The 24,324-nt window shown below is 38.1% G+C and overlaps 1 protein-coding gene across 1 annotated transcript in view; it reads right to left on the minus strand.

The window, feature by feature from the left end:
- LOC121310805 (double-stranded RNA-specific editase B2-like) overlaps positions 1–24,324 on the minus strand; it is a 156,168-nt gene that overhangs the window by 28,069 nt on the left and 103,775 nt on the right. The window contains exon 3 of the mRNA XM_041243728.1: positions 18,163–19,106. Within this exon, the coding sequence (XP_041099662.1) occupies positions 18,163–19,106 (944 nt within the window). The remainder of the gene's footprint in view (positions 1–18,162; positions 19,107–24,324) is intronic.

The raw sequence follows: 24,324 nt of genomic DNA on the forward strand, positions 1-24,324 counted from the left end.
TGCCTGAGGAAGAAAGTAAAAAAAGAAAAAGCAAGCAACTTTATCTTTGGCTATCTATGCTGCTTCTGTAATATTTGATTTGTAAAAGTTGGCTGTATCTTTGAAGGAAAATGTCAAGCAATGTCAGCTGACTCTTGTCAGCACTGGGAGTTTGAAAGAAAATTAACAGTAGCCCTAGAGGTTCAATCAGTCAGTTTCTACAGTTGAAAATAAAAATAAAAAACAAATTGGAAGACACGTGTCAACACAGACTAAAGGGGTTGTAAGATCTGTATAAAGAAAAGTTCACAGGTACATCATATTAACATGACATTATCCTTTGTTGTTAATGTGCAGCAGTAGTATGTGTAAGTTATATATATATTTATATATATTTTTATTTGAAATGGTAGGAATACATACACTAGGCTAAATTAATTTCAGACCTACTGTAGTTAAATGACTCAAAGCAATATTTTCACTGCTCCTCCTGCAGTTAAAGTCTTATATACACCTCTCGGAAAATGTGTCTTTGCACTTGGTTCAAAATAGAGCTGTGACAGGCTGGCGAGTGGATAGAGGCCCAGAGACAGACTGCAGTTCAAAAAAATATACTTTTATTATAAATAAACACAAAATTAAAAGATATTTAAACACAAAAAGAAAGACAAAAAGCAGAACTTACAAAATTAAGGTTTCCAGGCTGGGCGATGCTTTCACTGGATTAAAAAAAAATTCAAAAATCACAAACAACAAAACACCAACCCGCTTCCTCAGCTCCCTCTCCCTAATGGGAAGCAGAGGCCTCCTTTTATGACAGGTGGCTGGGCGCTCATTGTTAATTAAACTAATCATCTAATCAACTAATCAACCCCAGCCACCTGAACATAATAAATCCAGGCAGGTAGGGGAAATTAACCCCATCCCTGCCAATTTAAAAATGGCAGAGCTTTGCTCTGCCACAAGAGCCCTAGGAAGGTCATGTATCAATGCAATAAGTCAGTAGAGCCGAGTTTACACCAGCTTTATCGTGACAGTATGTATTGTGACACTTCGCCGTGCAATGCGCTCAGCCGCTCATTGGCCATGCACTTTAAGGATTGTCAAGCCTTAATTATATGCATGGGCAAACTGTAGGTGGGGCTCATTTGTAAATGAAGTCTGAGATGTTAAAATAAGATATATGAAGAGGCAGAACTGCCACACTGGCCCTAAAAGGGTCCACAAATAAGCATGATGCAAAGAAAAAGTCAGAAAGCAGCCGACAGGAAAGAACGTTATGGCAGCAGTCATAATGTATTTCTTACGATGGAGAATGCAGGCTCCTAACCTTCCTGAACAACCCAGGAACAGAGGCAGAGTGCAGGCTCCTAACCTTCCTGAACAACCCAGGAACAGAGGGAGAGTGCAGGCTCCTAACCTTCCTGAACAACCCAGGAACAGAGGGAGAGTGCAGGCTCCTAACCTTCCTGAACAACCCAGGAACAGAGGGAGAGTGCAGGCTCCTAACCTTCCTGAACAACCCAGGAACAGAGGGAGAGTGCAGGCTCCTAACCTTCCTGAACAACCCAGGAACAGAGGGAGAGTGCAGGCTCCTAACCTTCCACAACAATCCAGGAACAGAGGGAGAGTGCAGGCTCCTAACCTTCCTGAACAACCCAGGAACAGAGGGAGAGTGCAGACTCCTAACCTTCCACAACAACCCAGGAACAGAGGGAGAGCACTGTGGATGAAACTATAGCTCGATACCGGCAATTTCATTATTTACAATTGTTTGTATTCATCGTCTAATAAACTTGGTTCATTAAGTTATCCTTTTCATTATGTATATTTGGTTTTATCCGTCATATAATAATAATATAATCTAAAGTCAAGACACTTAGTCAACACAGGTCCTTTCTGCCTCTTGAAATGACCTACTTATTGTTCACTTGAGGTTGCCCATTTGGAGGGGAGGCGCTGTTTTTCAGATTAAGCTGTACCCTGGATGTAACAGTGGTGTTCCAGATGGGCATTTAATTTTCCACTATGAGATGAGTGTGCAGTACATATTTAATATACTGTATGAATCAGTCTAGAAAATAAGTGAGGCAAGGTTGGATTGTAAGTATGACTTTATATATACAATATAAATAAATAAATAAATAACTATAGTTATCAAAGTCTTTTTGTTGTACAGCTCGCCGTCTGGGTTCCTGACTGCTGCATAATACTCTCTTAATAGTGCGTTTAGATCCTGGCCGTCAAATTTGTTTACTTTGTCGAGTTGAATTTGTTTGAATTACAGGAAGCAGTGACAGTGACATTCGTGTTTGGTGCATCTTTCTTTTGTAGTATGTATTGTAAAGGGGCGGAACTGGCAGCGATGTGAATCAATCACATGTCAGAAGGGAAACTATTGCCTGGTGGTGTAAGGATGTTAGGACAATAGTTCAGTCTATTTTTGCTCCTATAATGAGGATTTAACCAATCACAGACCAGAATTTCTGAGCACTGATTTGTGTGTGTATATATATATATATATATATATATATATATATATATATATATATATATATATACACACACACACATATATATATATATATATATATATATATATATATATATATATATATGCGTTATATATATATAATATTATAGCCAAAGAGCCAGCTGCCTATCGTTTCGATATGTTGTACATATTTTTCTCAAGGGAGCCTATATATATATAAAACAATATGCATTGAATGTTTGCACATCCCTAACAGTCATTTTGCAAGACAAACATGAACTTTCAGATTTGCATTGGACCTCTTTCACTTATTTATGGCAATCTGACACTTGGAACGCTCTTCATCCCTGACCATCAGAGCAAGCAGAGGTCTGGACAGAGAGATTGTGCAAAAACATAACAAATGTTATCAACATTTGAATACACACACGTCCCTGAATCTATATAAAAATATATAAAAACAGGCAGGCTATATAAAACTAGGAGGCAGTGTGGTTCAGTGGTTGAAGTCCAGGGCTTGTAACCACAAGGTCACTGGTTCAAATCCCACCTCTGCCACTGACTGACTCAGTGTGTGACCCTGAGCAAGTCACTCAACATCCTTGTGCTCCATCCTGCAGATGAGATGTTAAATCAATGTCCTATTGTAAGTGACTCTGCATATAATGCACAGTTCACAGCCTGCCTCTGTAAAGTGCTTTGTGATGGTGGTCCACCATGAAAGGTGCTATATAAAAATAAAGATATTACTCTTATCTGTACAACAGACTCAACCCTATTCACAAATCTTCAACTCAACAGCGTTTAAATAACTAAGGCATTGTTTCAGATTGCTTTTGTGAATAGGGCTCGGTAATACAATAAAAATCAAAATGGAAAAATCAAAATGTGATTCGTTCAAATAGAATTATAAAGGAATTTGCTTGATGAAAACATTCAGCCTATTCAGGAGAGAGACCTCACACTTATGATGGTAAACCATCTAGCAACATTATTTAACAACAAATTTATTTTAAATTGATTCATTTTCCAGTTCAACAGAAAATTGGATTTGTCAAGACGAATACTGAAAACTGGATTTGTCAAAGAAACCACAGTCACTGAATCCACTGTATTCAAATGCTCCTTTTCCTATCTGCATATTAATTTCATTGTAATACGATGTAACAGGTAGTGTTCTGATACACTGCTGGTAAGGATTCTGTCCCTCGTTGGTGAGATGAGATGAGGTTGAAAGGTCTATAACCATGAATGCAGACTAACCTGGCTTTGCATCATGGGTAAGACACTCACTTGCGGTGTGCTGGGTCGCTAGTTCATGCACAACCTCTACCCTGTTAGGATTCCACTGTGCAATTGCTAAGAAGAGGTGAATAAAAGCATCTCAGTGATTTAGGGATTATTTGAACACTGATTCACCCCTTTGTAACTCCAGTCAGATTGACCAACCAGAAACACATAAGGAAGAGCTATACTTTTAAACCTCAGCTATATGCTGTTTTGCTTCTGTTAGAAGAATGTATACTGTAAATGTAGAGAGCTTGGTATTCAGAACAAAAGTGTGCTTCTTTGGGCGTATGCGGTAAATATTTCAATGTAACTGCAATGCACCTGTATTATGAAGTGTATCTGCTACCTTACGGAAAGACTCTTCTAAATTATCTTAGCTAAAATCAGTGCTTTTGTTTTTTTATTTTCAAATGAAGGTTAATACTTCATATTCAATAAGCACTGTTGAGAAACCGATTGTTTGCCATTTTCTGATTCTTAATGACCTTTACTCTTCATTAGGGCTATATTAGTAAAGACTGGCTGTCCCATAGATAAGGTTTATCACATGCCACCCTCTGTTTCTCCCAGACTTGCATTCATAATGCAGATGTAACATTACTAATGTAAAGGGCTTTTAAATGCTACATGTTTGCCTTTTGCTATGGACGTTCTCTATAATATCAGAAAGCCAACTAACTACAGCTAAATCAATAACTATAAAACACTCAACACTCAATCAAACAATATGCAGAAATACTAGAAGGAGTTAGAAAAACATCTCTGACAAACCTTCCAACTAGAGAAAGACTTTTACTAGTTTATTTTGGTAGTTCAGCTATTTATATGACAAAGAAAGAAAAATGATGCCCAATAATTTTAATTATGTACAACCCCCTTACATGCCCTTGATACCAAGATGAATGCATGTACTGTGTAAAAGCCTGCAACGCAATCACTGATGTCAGTAATGCAGTCATGTTCAGTGTATCAAATCGCACATTCATTTACTGCAGCGCTGCACACACAACATGGCTGACTGACTGCAAAGCATACCCAGTGTCATGTCTGGCAGGGGTATGCATTCGAAAGCCTTCTAGCAAGCCATACATCATGAAATATTGATGCGGTTCCACTAGACTGTCACACCTGACATTTGAGTTATAGCTTAAGGTGCTTTTTTCTAATTCTAAATAGTCAACAAGGGATCAAGGGAAAATGTCACATGTGCACTATTTGGAAAGGAGCAGTGGCATGGCTGAAACTGATGCTGGTGGGACCGAGGTAACTTTATTTTGATTTGATACCCTTTTTTTATGCCTAGCACTTTAACTGACAAGTAGCTATTTCCCTGTGCCCCCCCCCCACACACTTTGCCACAACATTTCAAATATTTATAATCTTAAATATTGCCCACGTCTTGAATATTGCAATTCTTTTAGCTTTTCACATTTCAATGATTTTTTTTATATTATTTCCATTGACCAAAGTAAATTATGAAATAGTTTCAGATCGCAAAAGATAGCATAGCAAAAATCAATAATTGCATTTTAAGGGACTTCCAGTGGCTTGAATACACACGTTGTTTTCCCACTTTAAAGAAGTAATTGTGACCATTAAATAGCATCTTTAGACCGAACAGTGTATCATTTACAGTATAATTGCATGTTTATGAGCACCTCTCTCTTTTTTGAAATGCTCTTTTAAAACACTAGCTTGTAATTTAATGCATTTTTCTGATACTAATGATTTTGTTTTCTTATTCTATGAGGAAAATGCCGGCTCCTTGTGAAGAGTCATGACCACGGTAAGACCATATCTTGTTGCCACCTGTCTAATTTATCATGCTATAGACTTTGTGGTACACATCTTATAGTACAACCTCTTAGGCTAGGACCACTAGGGAATATTTAAGATGAAACTTACTGTTATCATATAAGGGATTGGAAGATGGTTGTTAATATTAGTTCAATTATAACGATGGTAGGGTGTTCCTAAGGTGTTTCTTTGTAATAATGTGCAGATGCATTTACACAATTAAATAGCTTTGACATGCTGTAACATGTTGTGTGTAATAATCCATTTGCTGAGGTCTTGTACGTGTTTGTTTCTTCCTGTTCATTTTGGCTTCCAAGGGCTTTTTGAGTTGCTTTGTATGACTTTGGTGAGAGCACATCGTTTTATTTTTTGTCTACAAAGGTTTGCATTATAACCATTTTTAGGCATTTAAGTCACAATGTCAATGTGCTCTTAATTTGACCACTGATAATGCAGTTGAATGTCTCAGACGTTCTATGCAATTTGTATGACATTCGTCACACATTTTACATTTCTCACAGTATGTTTAATTCATGCATTGCTGAATGAAATGCTATTTCAACCTAAAGGTCTGGCTGGGGTTAACGTGTTTATTTTATTATGATTGTCAGAGGAAAATATACACTGATAAACTTTGCAGATGTTAAAAAAATATATCTAAAAATATTATATATATATATTATATATATATATATATATATATATATTATATATATATATATATATATATATTCTGGATGCCATTAAGTGAAATGTTGGGAATATTTAGAATAAATGATTCTGGATGCCATTAAGTGAAATGTTGGGAATATTTAGAATAAATGATTCTGGATGACATTAAGAGAAATGTTGGGAATATTTAGAATAAATGATTCTGGATGACATTAAGAGAAATGTTGGGAATATTTAGAATAAATGATTCTGGATGACATTAAGAGAAATGTTGGGGATATTTAGAAGTTCAGTTCAGACCACAGAATATAGACCTGCACTAAAGCCTCCAATGAGGTCAAGAAAATGCTCTTAGGCCTCATTACAAGACATCTCTCTTGGCTGTAAAATGCCGTTCTCAATGGAGCGCCATGAGGTTGGGGGAGACAACAATGGATGCAGCTAATTGAATTCTAATTTCATAGTGATTTCAGTGCCCAAGCAATAGACGCTTTTTGCAGCCCAATAAACCCTGAGGTGTTGCCAATTACTTTGGGATCTCTGCTGTGATTATAGTTTTACTCAAAATAATTAAAAAGGGCCTTTTATTTTTTCATTTTATTTTTAGTTGTTATTCAATTACACAGATATGTTGAAGGGAAGGCAACAGGCATAACTGTTTTGATTGACGAACAGCTAATAGAAATATAAGACAGGTTTACAGTGTTAAAAGTGCTTCCATCTTATTGATGTAGGTTTCCATTTGTTCAGGAAACGTGCCTATAAGCATTGTATTGCTGGCTTGAAAGCTACACTGAACAAAAATATAAACGCAACATGCAACAATTTCAAAGATTTTACTGAGTTACAGTTCATATAAGGAAATCAGTCAATTGAAATAAATTCATTTGGCACTAATCTATGGATTTCACATGACTGGGAATACAGATATGCATCTGTTGGTTACAGATACCTTAACAAAAAAGGTAGGGGCATGGATCAGAAAACCAGTCAATATCTGGTGTGACCACCATTTGCCTTATGCAGCGCGACACATCTCCTTTGCATAGAGTTGATCAGGCTGTTGATTGTGGTCATGGAAAGTTGTCCCACGCCTCTTCAATGGCTGTGAGAAGTTTCTGGATATTGGCTGGAACTGGAACACGCTGTCATACATGTCGATCCAGAGCATCCCAAACATGCTCAATGGGTGAACTGGGACATTTTCCACTTCCAGGAATTGTGTACAGATCCTTCCGACATGGGGTCTTGCATTATCATGCTGAAACCTGAGGTGATGAATGGCACGACAATGGGCCTCAGGATCTTGTCACGGTATCTCTGTACATTCAAATTGCCATTGATAAAATGCAATTGTGTCCGTTCTTCGCAGCTTATACCTTCCCATACCATAACCCCACTGCCACCATTGGGCACTCTGTTCACAACGTTGACATCAGCAAACCGCTCACTCACACGACGCCATACACGCTGTCTGCCATCTGCCCGGTACAGTTGAAACCAGGATTCATCCGTGAAGAGCACACTTCTCCAGCATGCCAGTGGCCATCATAGATGAGCATTTGCCCACTGAAGTCGGTTACGACGCCGAACTGCAGTCAGGTCAAGACCCTGTTGAGAACGTCGAGCACTCACATGAGCTTCCCTGAGATGGTTTCTGACAGTTAGTGCAGAAATTCTTCGGTTGTGCAAACCCACAGTTTCATCAGCTGCCCGAGTGGCTGGTCTCAGATGATGCTGTAGGTGAAGAAGCCGGATGTGGAGGTCCTGGACTGGCATGGTTACACGTGGTCTGCGGGTGTAAGGCTGGTTGGATGTACTGCCAAATTCTCTAAAATGACGTTGGAGGCAGCTTATGGTAGAGAAATGAACATTCAATTCTCTAGCAACAGCTCTGGTGGACATTACTGCGCTCAGCATGCCAATTGCATGCTCCCTCAAAACTTGAAACATCTTTGGCATTGTGTTGTGTGACAAAACTGCACATTTTAGAGTGGCCTTTTATTGTCCCCAGTACAAGGTGCACCTGTGTAATGAACATACTGTTTAATCAGCTTCTTGATATGCCACACCTGTCAGGTTGATGGATTACACTATGTAACACAATTTTTGTTCCTGCGTAGTAAGTGTTATTTCCTAATTGCGTATGCCTCAAAAGTACAGAAAATGGCTGTTATTCCCCACAAACCTTGCTTTTGTGACCAGGACAGTGATATTTCAAAATATCACTTTCCAATGGGAAAACGTCTTTTCGTTCACATAAAGTCAGAAAAAAACAACATATGAATCCAAATTAACAAGTATTTATACTAAAGTAATACAAAAATGACTACAAAAGATTTAGAAGCGAGTAGTTTCTCGAGATTTCCGATTATACTGCACGTACGAATTTCGTGTCAGCTGTACAGCACCTTAAGAAAATTACATACTAGCTGTGTGAAAGCAGGGCTGCTTAGTATACAGCATTCATTTTCTCCCTCATGGAAATACAACAACTGCGTGCCAATCAGTTATCAGAAAACTAGAAAGCAGTTAAGTGCCTTTAATATGTGCCATTAAAAATAGTGAATTTGACATGCTCTGTTTTGGTGAAACCCTTGGAGTCAAATGTGGTATTGTAGCAGTGTACTGTGCCAATCACTTTGCTTCCAATGGGTTCATTCTTTAGGGAACAGCAAGGCTTGTTCACCATTAGCTGCCTGCACCTCTCAACCTCAATGCCTATGTGTTTCCATCTAATTTGCCTGCAATAAAAACCTGACAAAAAAAACACACTGACAAAAGCTGTTTTTTTCTTTATTTCTTAGCATAGTAAGTATTTTTTTTTTTTTATAGAACTCTATTTTACAGTGGATATGTTAAACTTTTTCTGTTCAGAGAAAAAGAGGCTCAGTCTTAAAGAATATCTGGAACAGGTGAATATGCACAAGGGCGTGTCAGAAGCCAGTCTCGGGGGATTGCATTGTGGGGTTCGCGGAGCAGCATATTCTCAGCGGCCATTTTACAAATATCTTAAAACGTTCTTCCTAGTTATAAACTGAATATTTACGTTACTATTTAGCATGTTTTCTCCACTACACTACAATCCACTTCTCTTGTTTTTCCAGTGCAGGTATAAAAAAGGACTATAAAGGCTCACTATGAGTATGTATTGCACTTGAGTTCTGTCCCAGACTTTTTCTTCAGCTCCACAGTCATGAAACATGCAGCACATCCAATGTTGTTCTATAGTCAGTAGTAGCTGAAACCTGTCTGCAATGATTTATTCAGTATGTTCAATTACTTCTATTCATTTTTAAATTGCACTTTATTTTTGATGAAATATGGAATATGGTTTGAGTTTTAAGATTGAACAGTCTATTACTGTAAAATAACACCTTTTAATTCCCACCCTTCAGTCTAAGTTATATTCAGGCTGTCTATGAATCTGCAAATCTTAGAAACCGTGATAATAATACCACAAGAGGGAGCTCATGGTTGAATAAGAGGTTGAGGCTGGAACTGGGCTTGATTTTCAGAAGCTACCTAATTTTATGTTCAAGTTTCTTTCATCTCATTACTAGCCCTTAAATTTGATCAAACAAAGTGTCTTCATCTCACAGCAGCAACCTTTTGTGTTATTTATCTAGCTTTTGTTGCTTTTAATAATAAAAAAATCAACAAAACAACACTCTAAAATGTCCACTTCAAATGTACAGTACAGAATCATCCTAGTGCCAGGACTTTCCATCTCCTACACAGGACTTTCCATCTCCTACACAGGACTTTCCATCTTCTACAAAGGACTTTCCATCTCCTACATAGGACTTTCCATCTCATCTCCTACATAGGACTTTCCATCTCCTACATAGGACTTTCCATCTCCTACACAGGACTTTCCATCTCCTACACAGGACTTTCCATCTCCTACACAGAACTTTCCATCTCCTATACAGGACTTTCCATCTCCTACACAGGACTTTCCATCTTCAACACAGGACTTTCCATCTCCTACACAGGACTTTCCATCTCCTACATAGGACTTTCCATCTCATCTCCTACATAGGACTTTCCATCTCCTACACAGGACTTTCCATCTCCTACACAGGACTTTCCATCTCCTACATAGGACTTTCCATCTCATCTCCTACATAGGACTTTCCATCTCCTACACAGGACTTTCCATCTCCTACACAGGACTTTCCATCTCCTACACAGGACTTTCCATCTCCTACACAGGACTTTCCATCTCCTACATAGGACTTTCCATCTCCTACATAGGACTTTCCATCTCCTACACAGGACTTTCCATCTCCTACACAGGACTTTCCATCTCCTACATAGGACTTTCCATCTCCTACATAGGACTTTCCATCTCCTACATAGGACTTTCCATCTCCTACATACGACTTTTTTAAAAGTCTTCAATAGGAAATATAAAGCCCTATGCTGAAGATACAAAGTCCTACGTAGTAGATAAACAAGTATTATGTAGGAGAGATAAGGAAGGATTTTCAAAAGGGCATACATTATAACTGCAGTGTTAATCAAGAGATCGGTAAGTAACATTGATTTTGGCATTTTCAAGTGTATGCCTATTTCATTATTAAATTGTGATTTCCGAAATTATGTTGATTTCTGCAATAATGTTAATATCTTAACGAGCAGTGTTTCTTGGGACTATTTCTTTTGTTTGCATGGGAATTGAAAAGCAAATCCATGTTACTTGTTATAATTTATCAGGAGTTAATTCACACTTGTAAAAGGAAGGTTTTAATTAAGCAATCGAGCCTGTTGATGCAGGCTTTACCGTGTAGTAGCTGACCACGGTTGGAGTTATGCGTCCCAAGCTGTAGGCAAGGGCACTAACGAAAGTCAAGGTCATCGACCACATGGCAGAGCCTGCATTGAGAGGCCTCTATCTCTATTAGAACATGATTCAGTTCTTTATTTTCTGTATACTTCTGATATTTCACCAGGTAACATTCTGTTGAGGAAAATAGTCCCTAACATAATTAGAATAGAAAAACGACATCTTATAATCGTATAATAGTCGGGACCGTCCTGACTTCCTAGCAAATGTCTCGTGTCCCGATGCAGAGGAAGAAAGTCCTGATATTTATCCCTGGAAATGCTTCACAGCTCTAGCGCCCGTTCTGTTGTTTTCTTTTTTTCTTTAGCGGCTGCTGCCCCTCATGCACTGGCTGGGATTGTGTTCACGTGACCAGATCTCAGTGTACTGACACATGTCATATCCAGTCATGTTGAAGTGTAGTGTTTCATCACTGCTGCTGCAATGTGATTTGATTAATTATTGATTGATTATGAGTAAAATGTGGGAGCCAATGGAACGCAAAGGACTGGCGTTAATAAAGCCAGCCTGTCGGGACCAGCAAATGAAAATGGCATCGATAAAAGCAACAAAAAAGAAAGTGCTCATTTAACAGTGGCTGGAGTAAAACATATTCATTTATTCTGTGCAGCAGAGTTAAAGAAAACCACACGTTCTGCTGATCACTAACTTATACAAAGGTAAGAACACTTCATTATGTCTATTTTTACTATCATGATGGTCATGTGGTGTTTAGTTGAGAGAGGGGGGGCAGTCTATTACTTATATGATAATGAGTGTTTGCATGTATGTGTATTTTTATGCTCATGACCCAACTCCCCACCCTGGGACGAGTGTCCAATAGTTTCCAAATGTTGGCAAGTATGTGTTGGTGCTATACTGAATGAAGCCTTGAACTTCATGGAATTCCATTTGGGAAATGCATGCTCATAATAACAGATAATAAATACCTACAAGATTACAAAATACATGAGGCAATGTTTATTCCTGATGTCTTTAATTTGGGAATGGGCTCAGATTAGGTGTCAGAAGTGAGAATGTGTCAGTTTTTTTTTTTGGCAGATTTGGATTAAGAATAAAAACATATCAAAGTCTGAAACCTGCTGTAAAGGTAAATCCCGACTACCTGCTGTTAATGTACGACCCTTATGCAAAAAGGTCTCGTAATTACTCAGGGCAACAAGAGAACACACAATCTGCAATGTCATCAGCATGTGTAGTGTGTGCTTGTGTCTGCTGCCTGGTTGTGGATAGAAGCTGTTGTGTGTTTTTAAATACAATATAAGGGTAGAACAACACACAATTTGACACCTCAGAGCTCTTTGGAATTTCAAGAAGAGAATATCATAATCTCTAGGACAGACCCCAAACATACCTGTTATCCTCAGTGGCACAGAGGCACATTTTTGTCATCCTCGGTGGCACAGAGGCGCATTTCCACAAGGGGGCGTATGGACTGTTTTCTGGTGGCACTAGGTTGTTCCAATGCTCATTTGTGTAAATGATTTCTTGGGCTGGCCTTTCTAGAATAAAATATGTGTGCAGACATACTGTATCCTGCAGTAAGGTCATTGAAAGGGCAGGACTGGGGGTCTTTTCCAGTCTGCTAGCAGATAAAGCCTAATTCAGAGGGGGAATTGGAACCGCTGCTATGGTTTATAATGACCGATTTGGTACCTGAGCGTCTATGAAATTTTAATGAACTGATTATCTTTCAAATGAAGTGTGAGCTTTTTTATTGATATGCCGTTAGAGCAGAAGAACAAGCTTGAGCAGAGATGGGAAGTTAGCGCAGGAACAGAAGCCATGCATTAACTGCTCCCAAATGAGCACCACAGTTTGTCTCAGGATGAACTTAGCACTTAGAAATGTTTGACCTGACGTGCCAATTGGCTATTTAAATCTGACTTATTTAACTGCTTTTTATACTGATCATATCATTTGAAAATGGATGCAGGCAGCAGAATAAATTTGATATCCTTATAGGTCAGATTTTGCATAAGTATGAGACATATCCTTACCGTACTAACCTTTACCCTGTAGGAAATTGCAGCAGTGAAACACGAGGCTTCCATTTACAGATAACAACGACTGCACATGTTTTCATCTGTGCAAAGGGACACTGACACTGCCAACTGTAAACTGCAGACTGCCAACATATTCAATTACAGGTTTGTTTTAATGTGTCCAAATATGACCATTATAGATTGCTGAATGCTGATGCTTTTTTTGAGAACCAGAAATAAATATGTTTTTGGTCAATCACGATTAACAAAGATAAATACGGATTTTTCCTTTTCATGGACTAAAATGGATTTTCAAAGCACGTGAATGACAGAACAAGGTGCACTGACGGTCAATGTGTTTGTTTTTTAAGTGCTTCATTTTAAGGGGTGCTTTTTAGGGTCTTCATTTAAGAAATGGGGAAACTTATACACTGAAAGAGTCCGTCTGTCTGTCCGTCTGTCTGTCCGTCCACCGTCACACTGTAATGGGTGAACACAATAACTGCCTTTCTTTTGCATCAAACCTTTACTATCTGTGCATTCACTCTTTCACTTTCTTACTGTCAGCAGTGCAAATGCATTACATCATTACATTATGCTGTATTAGCCTAATGCACAAGCACAGAACGCAGAGAGTGGTCAGAAGTTTCTCAGATTAGGTTAGGTTCTACAGCAAAACTTACTGTCTTCTATACACAGAGCAAAGTTAGCCTTTGAGAATGCTCAATACGATTGCAATGTAATAATAACAGCTGGGTGTGAAACTAATGACTGGATTAACCCTTTTGCTCTGGCAAACATTCAACCTGTTTGAGGTCTGACTGATATATCGTGACTTTCAGCTTGTGTATCAGGACAAATATCCACTGAAAGTATACCGTATTATACCTTTCTAAACAGCAGTCTGAAGATTGTCAAGAGAATAACATCTTCACTCTCTGATGATCAACCAATCAGGTATGGTTTTGTGTACTTTCAATAAAAGTGAAGTTAGATAGACAGAAAGCTAGACAAGTGAGCTTCTAGTTTACCAAAAAAATCGTCCAAAATGCAAGCAGTTTTAACATTTAATCCTCAATTGCTGATATAAAGAATGGCATTATTGATATTATGAATGGCATTTCTGATATCAGTATTGCAATCGTATTTTTTATATCAATTATTGATATCGAAAATGCCATTCTTGATATCAAAAATGCATACTAATAATGAGCATCCGGTTTGAATTCTTGATATCAGAAATGCATACTAATGAGGTGATGAATTACACCCGGTCTGTATGTTTGTTTTGTGTTTGGCAAAAATGTCTGAGAATTCTTGTGACATGGGCGAGCAATTTATAGAAAATTCATTTCCAGACAGGATTGGAACTCGCAAAGATTGTATAGTTTCAAATAATTAAGACAGAAGTAGTAATGTTCAGCTAAAGCATTCTGAATGCTGAAAGGTTTTTATTTATTTATGTTTTTAATATATAGGTTATACAATGTGTTATTTCCATACAATAAATTGTTAAATCTCTTTTTCTTCATTTTTGAGAAGACTTGTATGTTAAAGTCACTAACTGTGATGCTTCATTATTGTTAGACATGTCCGTTCTGTCCCGTTCTATAGACAAGAAAATGTGCCTTAATACAATAGAAATATTATCAACACTATCGGACATGGCATTCTTGGCCTACCCAGGATAATGTGCTTAAAAATGTGTCGACCAGAAGCCTCCATCTTATTAGTATGTGTTTTTGAAGTCCAAAATTGAGTCTGGATGTTCATTAGCATGCGTTTTTTATATAAAAAAGTCAGACCAATGTTCATTAGCATGCATTTTTTATATCAAAAATGCCATTTTTGATATCAAAAATGCTATTCTTGATACCAAAAATGCCATTCTTGATATCTAAAATAGAATTGTTGATATCGGAAATACAATTGTTGATATCAAAATAAAAAAGGTACTATTTTTGATATCAACAGTTCTATTTTTGATATCAACAATTGTATTTCCGATATCAACAATTCTATTTTAGATATCAAAAAACAACATTGAGAATTGCTGATATCAAAAATAGAATTGCTGATATCAGCAATACATTACTGATATCAGTATTAAAATTGCTGATATCAGCATTTGAGGATTAAATGGTAAAACGGCTTGCCATAACAGTGTAACCATGTATCTCTCCCCCTGCAGACTCTGCCTCTGGTGGATGTACGGAAAATAACACATAGGGCTCTATTAAAAAAACTTTCAAGAATGTTTTAGTTAGGACTGTTTTATTATTATTACTCCAATAAAGCTGGCGGTACATGAAACCTTCAACTGTTCAAGAGAGGGTTAGTGAGTTTATGCTCATATTTTAAAGCACTCTTTAACCTGAATGAATGTTTAAAAACACTCCTTAAAACATTATTTTAAAAGTTCTGTGAATAGTACCTATTAGCAAAGGTGGTATTTATTCAGTCAACACGGGGCGAGGCTAATGTACTGAAGGGTTAGACATCATTCTGAGAGCTGTAGTAAGGGAGCAGGGGTCCTAGAAATTAGTTCTAAAAAAGATACAAAATCAATCTAAACCAAAGAAGAACACTGTACAGAACACCTCATTCACTCTGCTCTTTAAGCAATACTCGAAAGAAAAAAAAATAGACCCAAATACCTGTCTCTTAACACACAGCAACGAAGCCTTGAATATGATATGAACTACCATTTGGAAAAGCACATAATGATGGTAAAAAGCATTGTGATTGGCTATGTACTACACTAGCAATGAAGATGTTAAAACAATCTCCCAACCTCATAATGTGCTTTTCACACCTATCTAAATGTATATCTATTTGAATGTCTGCGACCTTCGATTACTAATTTATTATAGCAATATTAATTAATGGTTTTGCTTCATGGCAGGTGAAATGCTGTTTATATTGAGTGAGACAGATTAGTAGGAGTCGAAGATTAGAAAAACAATCTGTAAACTGGTCTCTGGCAGCTGGGGGTCACCTTGATGTGTCTCAAATGATTTTTAATTCTCATCTCATGTAAGAAAATTGCATTTCTAAATTACTCCAATGCCAGTCTTCAGATAATGCGGTATTTTAATCATTGTGTGGTTAATGCAATGTTATGTAGCAGATGGGCGGTGGGGGGGCTTTCGGAATTTGACGTGAAACGAGAAGTATCATCTTGGACGGCCTATCTTGGGTGAACAGTTTCTTTTAATAAACTGTAAACCTCAAAGTCCGTCACTGCTTTCAGTCACTGTTCTTCAAGCACACTGTCAAATACGCACGATAGACTCGCTGCGTGTTTACTGAAGCGCTTCTCTGTTTGTATTCTTCTGGCAAATCATTTGAGCACTCGGGTACTCAAAGACTCATCCAAGGACAGGCAAAGTGAAACCTGGTTTATTGCTTTCTTTTTGTAATTAAGCTGACATGAATAACAAACTGCAACATGTAAAACTGCTCAGCTTATGTACCAACGACAAGCAATAAACAAAGTCAAGCAAAGCCAGTGGGACAGGGAGGAAGAGTGACTGACATTCTGAACCCTCGCTCAACTCTTGAGTTCTTTCCAGTACTCCTGTAATCTCTTGTTTTCATCTTTGTAACAGCTATCTGCGATCACATGGCTTTTTTACATGGCTGTTCTTCATTCTTTTTGTCTTGTGTCTCAACACTTATAATACTAACGTTTAAGATAGGTGTCCACCACCTGCTGGACCTTCTACAATATGCATATCTGCTTTGTAATGTTAATGTGCAATTTACTTCCATTCATTTTTTCTTTTTATTGGTAGGTTGCTTTTTAGTATGTATTTGTTTCAATAGGCAAATAAATTAAGAAAATAAAAAGTTTGCTTGCTTGTGTTTGATCGTCTCAATGTTTTTCGGCAGGGACGGGGATGTGTGCAGCGTGGCATGAAGTCATCTTGAGGATTCAATTTTTCATTTAAATGTAGAAGAGTATTGAGGTGTCCTTGTGCATATATGCCTGGAGCAACTCATGTTGGCATGGTGTTTCCCTTTAGAAAATACTCATTCCTGTGCCAGAATTCCTCATTATGGGTCTCTGGCTGTCTTCTCTCTTTCATTTCTCTCTGAAGGTGCCCTTCCCTTTCAGGCTGATTTTCCCCTCTCTCTCCAAATCTCTTAAGACAGTATCTCTGGGATGTTCTTGCTTGAACCCTTTTAAACAGTGTCCATGGTTATTGTGCTCCAGCATGCCAGCCAATAACAGATGTAGTTTATTCAAGTATTTATTTTCACAATCCACATTAGACAAATTCAATATGTAATAAATACATACAACCTGGTTTTCTATTAGGTCTCACGGGTGAAGAGAAATCAACACGGTTCATCCAGATCTATTCACAACACAATCCAAAATCTATTAGGTACAATCCGATTCTTTCATGGGCTTAAAGTTCTCCACTCACACCAATGAGCACTTTACATTTCAGAACAGGGGAAAATGAGAATGACCTGGGGCCACTTCACCCATTTTTTGCAACTTCCCTGTTTTTCAGTGTAAAGTAAACTGTCATAAACTTGTCACTGACGTGTACAGCATGTTCTTGTCAGTACAATAATATATTTAATTCTGTTAATTTTTCTGTTTTCCCTTCATCAATAAAAGATGCTCTGTGGTTTTCTTTATATCCTACATGTTTTCATATTAAATCAGTTCATAGGTGTCCACATTATACACATAAATAGGCCATATATATAATGAAAATGACAATATATTGGCAATTACACCTCTAAAAACAAACAAGTAATCTAATTAAAAAGCAACTGTATTTTCTCTGGTGTTAGAAGCCCAAGAACAAACATTTTTCTTCAATTAACATGCTTTCCAGCTGAACAGATCACTGAACAGATTTTGTTTACACACAGATCTGGCTTTACAACAAACACAAACATTTGCGTGTTTTGCTAAAATTAGCCACACATTTATACCTAAAGTAAATGTTTCACTTCCCCCCTCCCTTACTCCTCCCAGTTCATTAGAAATTGGACCCTGTACCCCGCTTAACTCTGTGGTGGCAGCAACACAAAGAGCGCAGAGCCTGCCAGTAGCTGGTTATACTCACCTGTGGTAAATGAGGGCATCTATTCCTGCTGGGCGTATGGCTGGTTTTCCCCTCAGGTGCCAACCTGATGTTAAAGAGGGCTTGTAGAGCTGTTTGTGCTGCCTGGGCCTTTGCCAGCTTCTTACTGCGTCCAGAGCCTTCAAATGTTTCCCCATCAACCCTCACTGCCATTACAAAACTCTTGATGTGTTGCCTCTCCACAGCCTCCGAGAGGCAAATGTACCTCAGCCCCGGTCGCAGCTCATTTAGCAGCACCACTGGGTTCTTCTCGCAGTCTGCCAGGGCTGCCATCTTGTGCTTGTTTTGTTTGGCTTGGACCATTAAGTCCAGCGTGTGGCGGAGTAATCTCCCATGTCGATAAGCACTGGAGATCAATTCATTTTCTGAGGGCCTGTAGCATGGGTAGTTGTCGCTGTGTGCAGACGACTCAAACTCTTTGAACAGAGTGTCTGGGAAGTCGGCCTGGTCAGAGGTAAAGTCTGTTGACGGGTTGCTGAGGTTTCCCATTGCAAAGTGGGCCTGAGAAGCGTTTGGAAACTGTACAAAAGACTTGAGGGCCAGCTCAGCAGCCTTCATTTTTGCCTTCTTTTTTGTAGGCCCCTTGCCTTCAAAGGTGAGTCCGTTTACCTCCACGGAGATGGAAAAAACAGGTGCGTGCACAGGTCCAGTCTGGGAGACTATTTTGTATTGTAAGCCCGGTTTTAGCTCATTGAGTTGAACCAGGGCGTTCTTTGGTGTGACTGACCAGGAGAGTTTCTTATAGATCAGCTGCAGTTTACAGAGGTGTCCGTTGTTTCCTTCAAGAGGCCTTTTCCTTTTTAGACCTGAAGTCCCGCCCCTGGGTATGTCTGTGTAACAGAATGGCTGCCGGTCCCCGGTAACAATGGAACATTCCTCCAGATTGCCTACATTCCGATTCTCCTTCACTTCTGCGCTGCTGGTACCTGTTTTTTGACAAAAACACAAAGATAAAATCAAAAAGAAACACTCAACCTAATGTGCTAACTTTATTATTTAGTGATATTACTGCTGTTGATGTTGATTACTTGATGTTGCAAGGAAACATTTTAATTTTGAACTTTACTCCAAGTAGTCATAAGTATAAGTATGATATACTGTGTGTGTGTGTGTGTGTGTGTGTGTGTGTGTGTGTGTGTGTGTGTATATATATATATATATATATATACACACACACACACACACACACACACATATATATATATATATATATATATATATATAGCTTTAACAGACCTTTCCTACACCTACATCAGACTTAGACCTTTCACATTATCCCTGTACAAATACCCCCCCCCCCCCAAAAAAAAAAAAATGAATTACAGCGTAAACGATTTTGTAATCTTTGATAAAACTGGCTTTGATTAAAATCAGTGTGTTTTCTTGTTTTGAGCACAAAACCCCAATCCCTTTATAATTGAAGGATAGTGTATGGTGTTAAAGGTTGTTGGACAGAAAGCTGGCTGAAACCTTTTTATTCTTCGATGAAATCCTGGAAGCTTTAATAGTGTCTCTAATGCAGCCAAATGCAAAACCGTACATTTCAACAACATTGTTTTGTAAGGTGGCTGTGTAATTTTGAATATGTTATCTTTAGATTACCTGTACTGTAGAAAACTTGTAGGGGCACTGTGTCATACATTTTACAGTAGCTGACACTTCCAAAAATCACTAGTCTCAATTGTTAAACAAGTCCTTTTACAAAACAAAACACATACAAAATGTCCTCGCTATCGTGTAATAATCATCACACAGTACGTAAGAGGAAAACATTTTTTTTTTGTTTTAAATAAAACGGATTATAGCAAAATTGAATCTAAAACGCCTGTAAGAGGTGTTTGGTGAAAACAGGTGCAAGATGAAGACAGGTATTGTTCTTGTCGACTGACAAAAGGAGGGACAGGCAAGACAGACACGATCAAAACATGAGATACCCAAAGTGTTTTGAACGAGGACCCTAAAAATGAACTAATGAATTTAAATTCTGCATGACAATGACATTTTAAGAATAAAAATTAATATTGTATTCAAAAAGAGAAACCAGGCTGATTGTGTTCTGTGTTTACCACAGGGCTACAGCTCCAGGGCACATGAAATACACAAGGAGGTTATAGTCTTTCAGTATCTGAAGTTGAGGCCTGTAGTTAGAGCTTTTATGTGTGTTTTGGTATTTCTTGTTTTAGGAGCTTGGTTTTTAATAAAATAGATTTTTTTTTGTCACTTCCGCTGACTTAAAAACTAATCAAGGGGACAAGGTCGGGCACATGCCTTTGACCTTAAAAATTAACAAATAGACACGAGGCAACTTCGTAGGATTAAAGTAGGTTTTTAAGCATTTCTTAAGATTCATTCATGAGATTTTGGTAAAGGAAATATTTGAATATGTCAAGCTTTTTCCAGAAGTATCATGTAGAATTATTTTTCTCCAAAAGGGAAATGACTACAGGAGCCTGAGGAAAACAAAAGTGCTGCAGATATGTGCTCAGTTTGTGTGGAGAGAGTCCTGGAGCCGAGGATGTTCCTTATTTTCATTGGGCACATTGACAAGCTGTCTTGTGACTGCTAGGCTGTCTTCTCACCTTTTTATTAAAGCAGCATCTATGAAGGGAAAACAATTGGGCAAACAAAAGAAGAATGATGAAAAACAGCCAACAATGCTGAAACTCCTTCAGGTGTATCCAGGTAAAAAAAGTGTTTCAAAAAAGTTTTGAAAAAAAGATTCTGCAAGATTACTATAAACTTCCTAAAGCAGTATTGCTTCCTAAATCAGGACTCCTTTGATTAAATAAAATCACTAAACCATTCTTATACAGCATTGAGCATTTTAATATCTCATACACATGCTTAAGGCATCTTGATAGTCATATTTAGCTGTCAAAAGTAATTTAATTTGAATGGCTTTAAAAAACAGTTATATGAAGACCTGAGTATTCAGCTGCATATATGAATGGGACTTTTATTTAGCATGCTGTTTATAGAATATATCACCATCAGAATTCTTCATGAGGCTTACTTACATTAGCACTATATACATACAGCTCTGGAAAAAATTAAGAGACCACTGCAAAATTATCAGTTTCTCTGGTTTTACTATTTATAGGTATGTGTTTGGGTAAAATGAACATTTTAGTTTTATTCTATAAACTACTGACAACATTTCTCCCAAATTCCAAATAAAAATATTGTCATTTAGAGCATTTATTTGCAGAAAATGACAACTGGTCAAAATAACAAAAAAAGATGCAGTGTTGTCAGACCTCGAATAATGCAAAGAAAATAAGTTCATATTCATTTTTAAACAACACAATACTAATGTTTTAACTTAGGAAGAGTTCAGAAATCAATATTTGGTGGAATAACCCTGATTTTCAAGCACAGCTTTCATGCGTCTTGGCATGCTCTCCACCAGTCTTTCACATTGATGTTGGCTGACTTTATGCCACTCCTGGCACAAAAATTCAAGCAGCTCGGCTTTGTTTGATGGCTAGTGACCATCCATCTTCCTCTTGATCACATTCCAGAGGTTTTCAATGGGGTTCAGGTCTGGAGATTGGGCTGGCCATGACAGGGTCTTGATCTGGTGGTCCTCCATCCACACCTTGATTGACCTGGCTGTGTGGCATGGAGCATTGTCCTGCTGGAAAAACCAATCCTCAGAGTTGGGGAACATTGTCAGAGCAGAAGGAAGCAAGTTTTCTTCCAGGACAACCTTGTACTTGGCTTGAGTCATGCCAAAGCTGCCCGATTTCAGCCTTGCTGAAGCACCCCCAGATCATCACCGATCCTCCACCACATTTCACAGTGGGTGCGAGACACTGTGGCTTGTAGGTCTCTTCAGGTCTCCGTCTAACTATTAGATGACCAGGTGTTGGGCAAAGCTGAAAATTGGACTCATCTGGGGGTGCTTCAGCAAGGCTGGAATTGGGCAGATTTGTCTTTGTGAAGGATACATGAATCAAGCCAAGTACAAGGTTGTCCTGGAAGAAAACTTGCTTCCTTCTGGTCTGACAATGTTCCCCAACTTATTTTCTTTGCATTATTCGAGGTCTGACAACACTGCATCTTTTTTTGTTATTTTGACCAGTTGTCATTTTCTGCAAATAAATGCTCTAAATGACAATATTTTTATTTGGAATTTGGGAGAAATGTTGTCAGTAGTTTATAGAATAAAACAAAAATGTTCATTTTACCCAAACACATACCTATAAATAGTAAAACCAGAGAAACTGATAATTTTGCAGTGGTCTCTTTTTTTTTTCCAGAGCTGTATGTGTGTGTGTATATATATATATATATATATATATATATATATATATATATATATATATATATATATATATATATATATATATATGTTGCTTTTAATATTAGTACATCCATTTCTTCAAATACCTATATATTTTCATATCCCATCCAGTATTTACAGTTGTCTAAAATTGTAAAGTTATCACATAACAGAATAGTTACTGCTCTGGATTTTTCCCATGGCTGAATCTATGGGTTTTATTCAATTGATCTAAACATTGGCAGATACACTGTTTGAGCGTGGAGGTTATGGAAAAACAAAAATGTTATAATAGTGCAAGTGAGTCTCTTCATTGTTATTGTATTTATAGAAATTGTATAAAAACAGCAAGGAGGTTATTAAATAATGACATTGTTTTTACCCTCCTCCATTTAGATCACACAAATACACCCCTACATCTCTACAGTACAGAATGTTATAGGAATTCCAAAAAAGCAGACAATCAAAAAACAACTTTTTTATACAGGTCATGTTCTTTTAGTTTAGTACTGACCTAGGCAAGTCATTGCTGTAAAGAAACATAATGGCATTTCTGAAATAAAATGAGGGTATTGGTAACTGTCAGTGAGTTCACCTCCTCCCACTGACAGAGATAAAACCCTGGCTCAGAACATTTTGTTCTGTGTAGGTATCAAAGCTGACTGGCACAGTAGTTAGCACTGACATTTTGAAATTGGGAAGTGTCCTGTTTTAATTCCCGGCTGGGGCTGACTCATTCTAGCTCTGAAGCCGGTATGAGAATCTGAGCCAGTCTAGCTGACAGTCTGGAGGAAAGGTAAATCCAGCTGGGTTAGAACAGAATACTGCACTGGGGGAGGGGAGGGTTTGCAATCATTGACAATGCTTTTGTATGGAGACGAGATTGGGGCTGTCAGATGTGGTAAGAACAGCCTAACAAGAAGTCTTCCTCAGGTAACCTTAGCTGCTTTCAACACCTGTAGCCTGCAGTTCAGAGATGTGTTCTATAGGGCACTATTTGTACGATTCTCTTAAAGAATTTATATATACACACACACACACCACACAGTAGGTATAACCGCATTGTGCAAAAGTTTTAGGCAGGTGTGAAAAAATGCTGTAAAGTAAGAATGCTTTCAAAAATAGACATGTGAACAGAAGAAAAATCTACATCAAATCAATATTTAGTGTGACCACCCTTTGCCTTCAAGACAGCATCAATTCTTCTAGGTACACTTGCACACAGTTTTTGAAGGAACTCGGCAGGTAAGTTGGCCCAAACATCTTGGAGAACTAATCAGTTCTTCTGTGGATTTAGGCAGCCTCAGTTGCTTCTCTCTCTTCATGTAATCCCAGACAGACTCAATGATGTTGAGATCAGGGCTCTGTGGGGGCCATACCATCACTTCCAGGACTCCTTGTTCTTCTTTACATTGAAGATAGTTCTTAATTACTTTTGCTGTATGTTTGCGGTCGTTGTCATGCTGCAGAATACATTTGGGGCCAATCAGATGCCTCCCTGATGGTATTGCATGATGGATAAGTATCTGCCTGAACTTCTCAGCATTGAGGAGACCATTAATTCTGACCAAATCCCCAACTCCATTTGCAGAAATGCAGCCCCAAACCTGCAAGGAACCTCCACCATGCTTCACTGTTGCCTGCAGACACTCATTCGTGTACCACTCTCCAGCCCTTCGGTGAACAAACTGCCTTCTGCTACAGCCAAATATTTCAAATTTTGACTCATCAGTCCAGAGCACCTGCTGCCATTTTTCTGCACCCCAGTTCCTCTTTTTGTGCATAGTTGAGTCACTTGTTTCTATGTCGGAGGTATGGCTTTTTGGCCACAAGTCTTCCATGAAGGCCACTTCTGACCA

The sequence above is a fragment of the Polyodon spathula genome, chromosome 3 (genome assembly GCF_017654505.1).
Source record: "Polyodon spathula isolate WHYD16114869_AA chromosome 3, ASM1765450v1, whole genome shotgun sequence".
NCBI lineage: Eukaryota > Metazoa > Chordata > Actinopteri > Acipenseriformes > Polyodontidae > Polyodon > Polyodon spathula.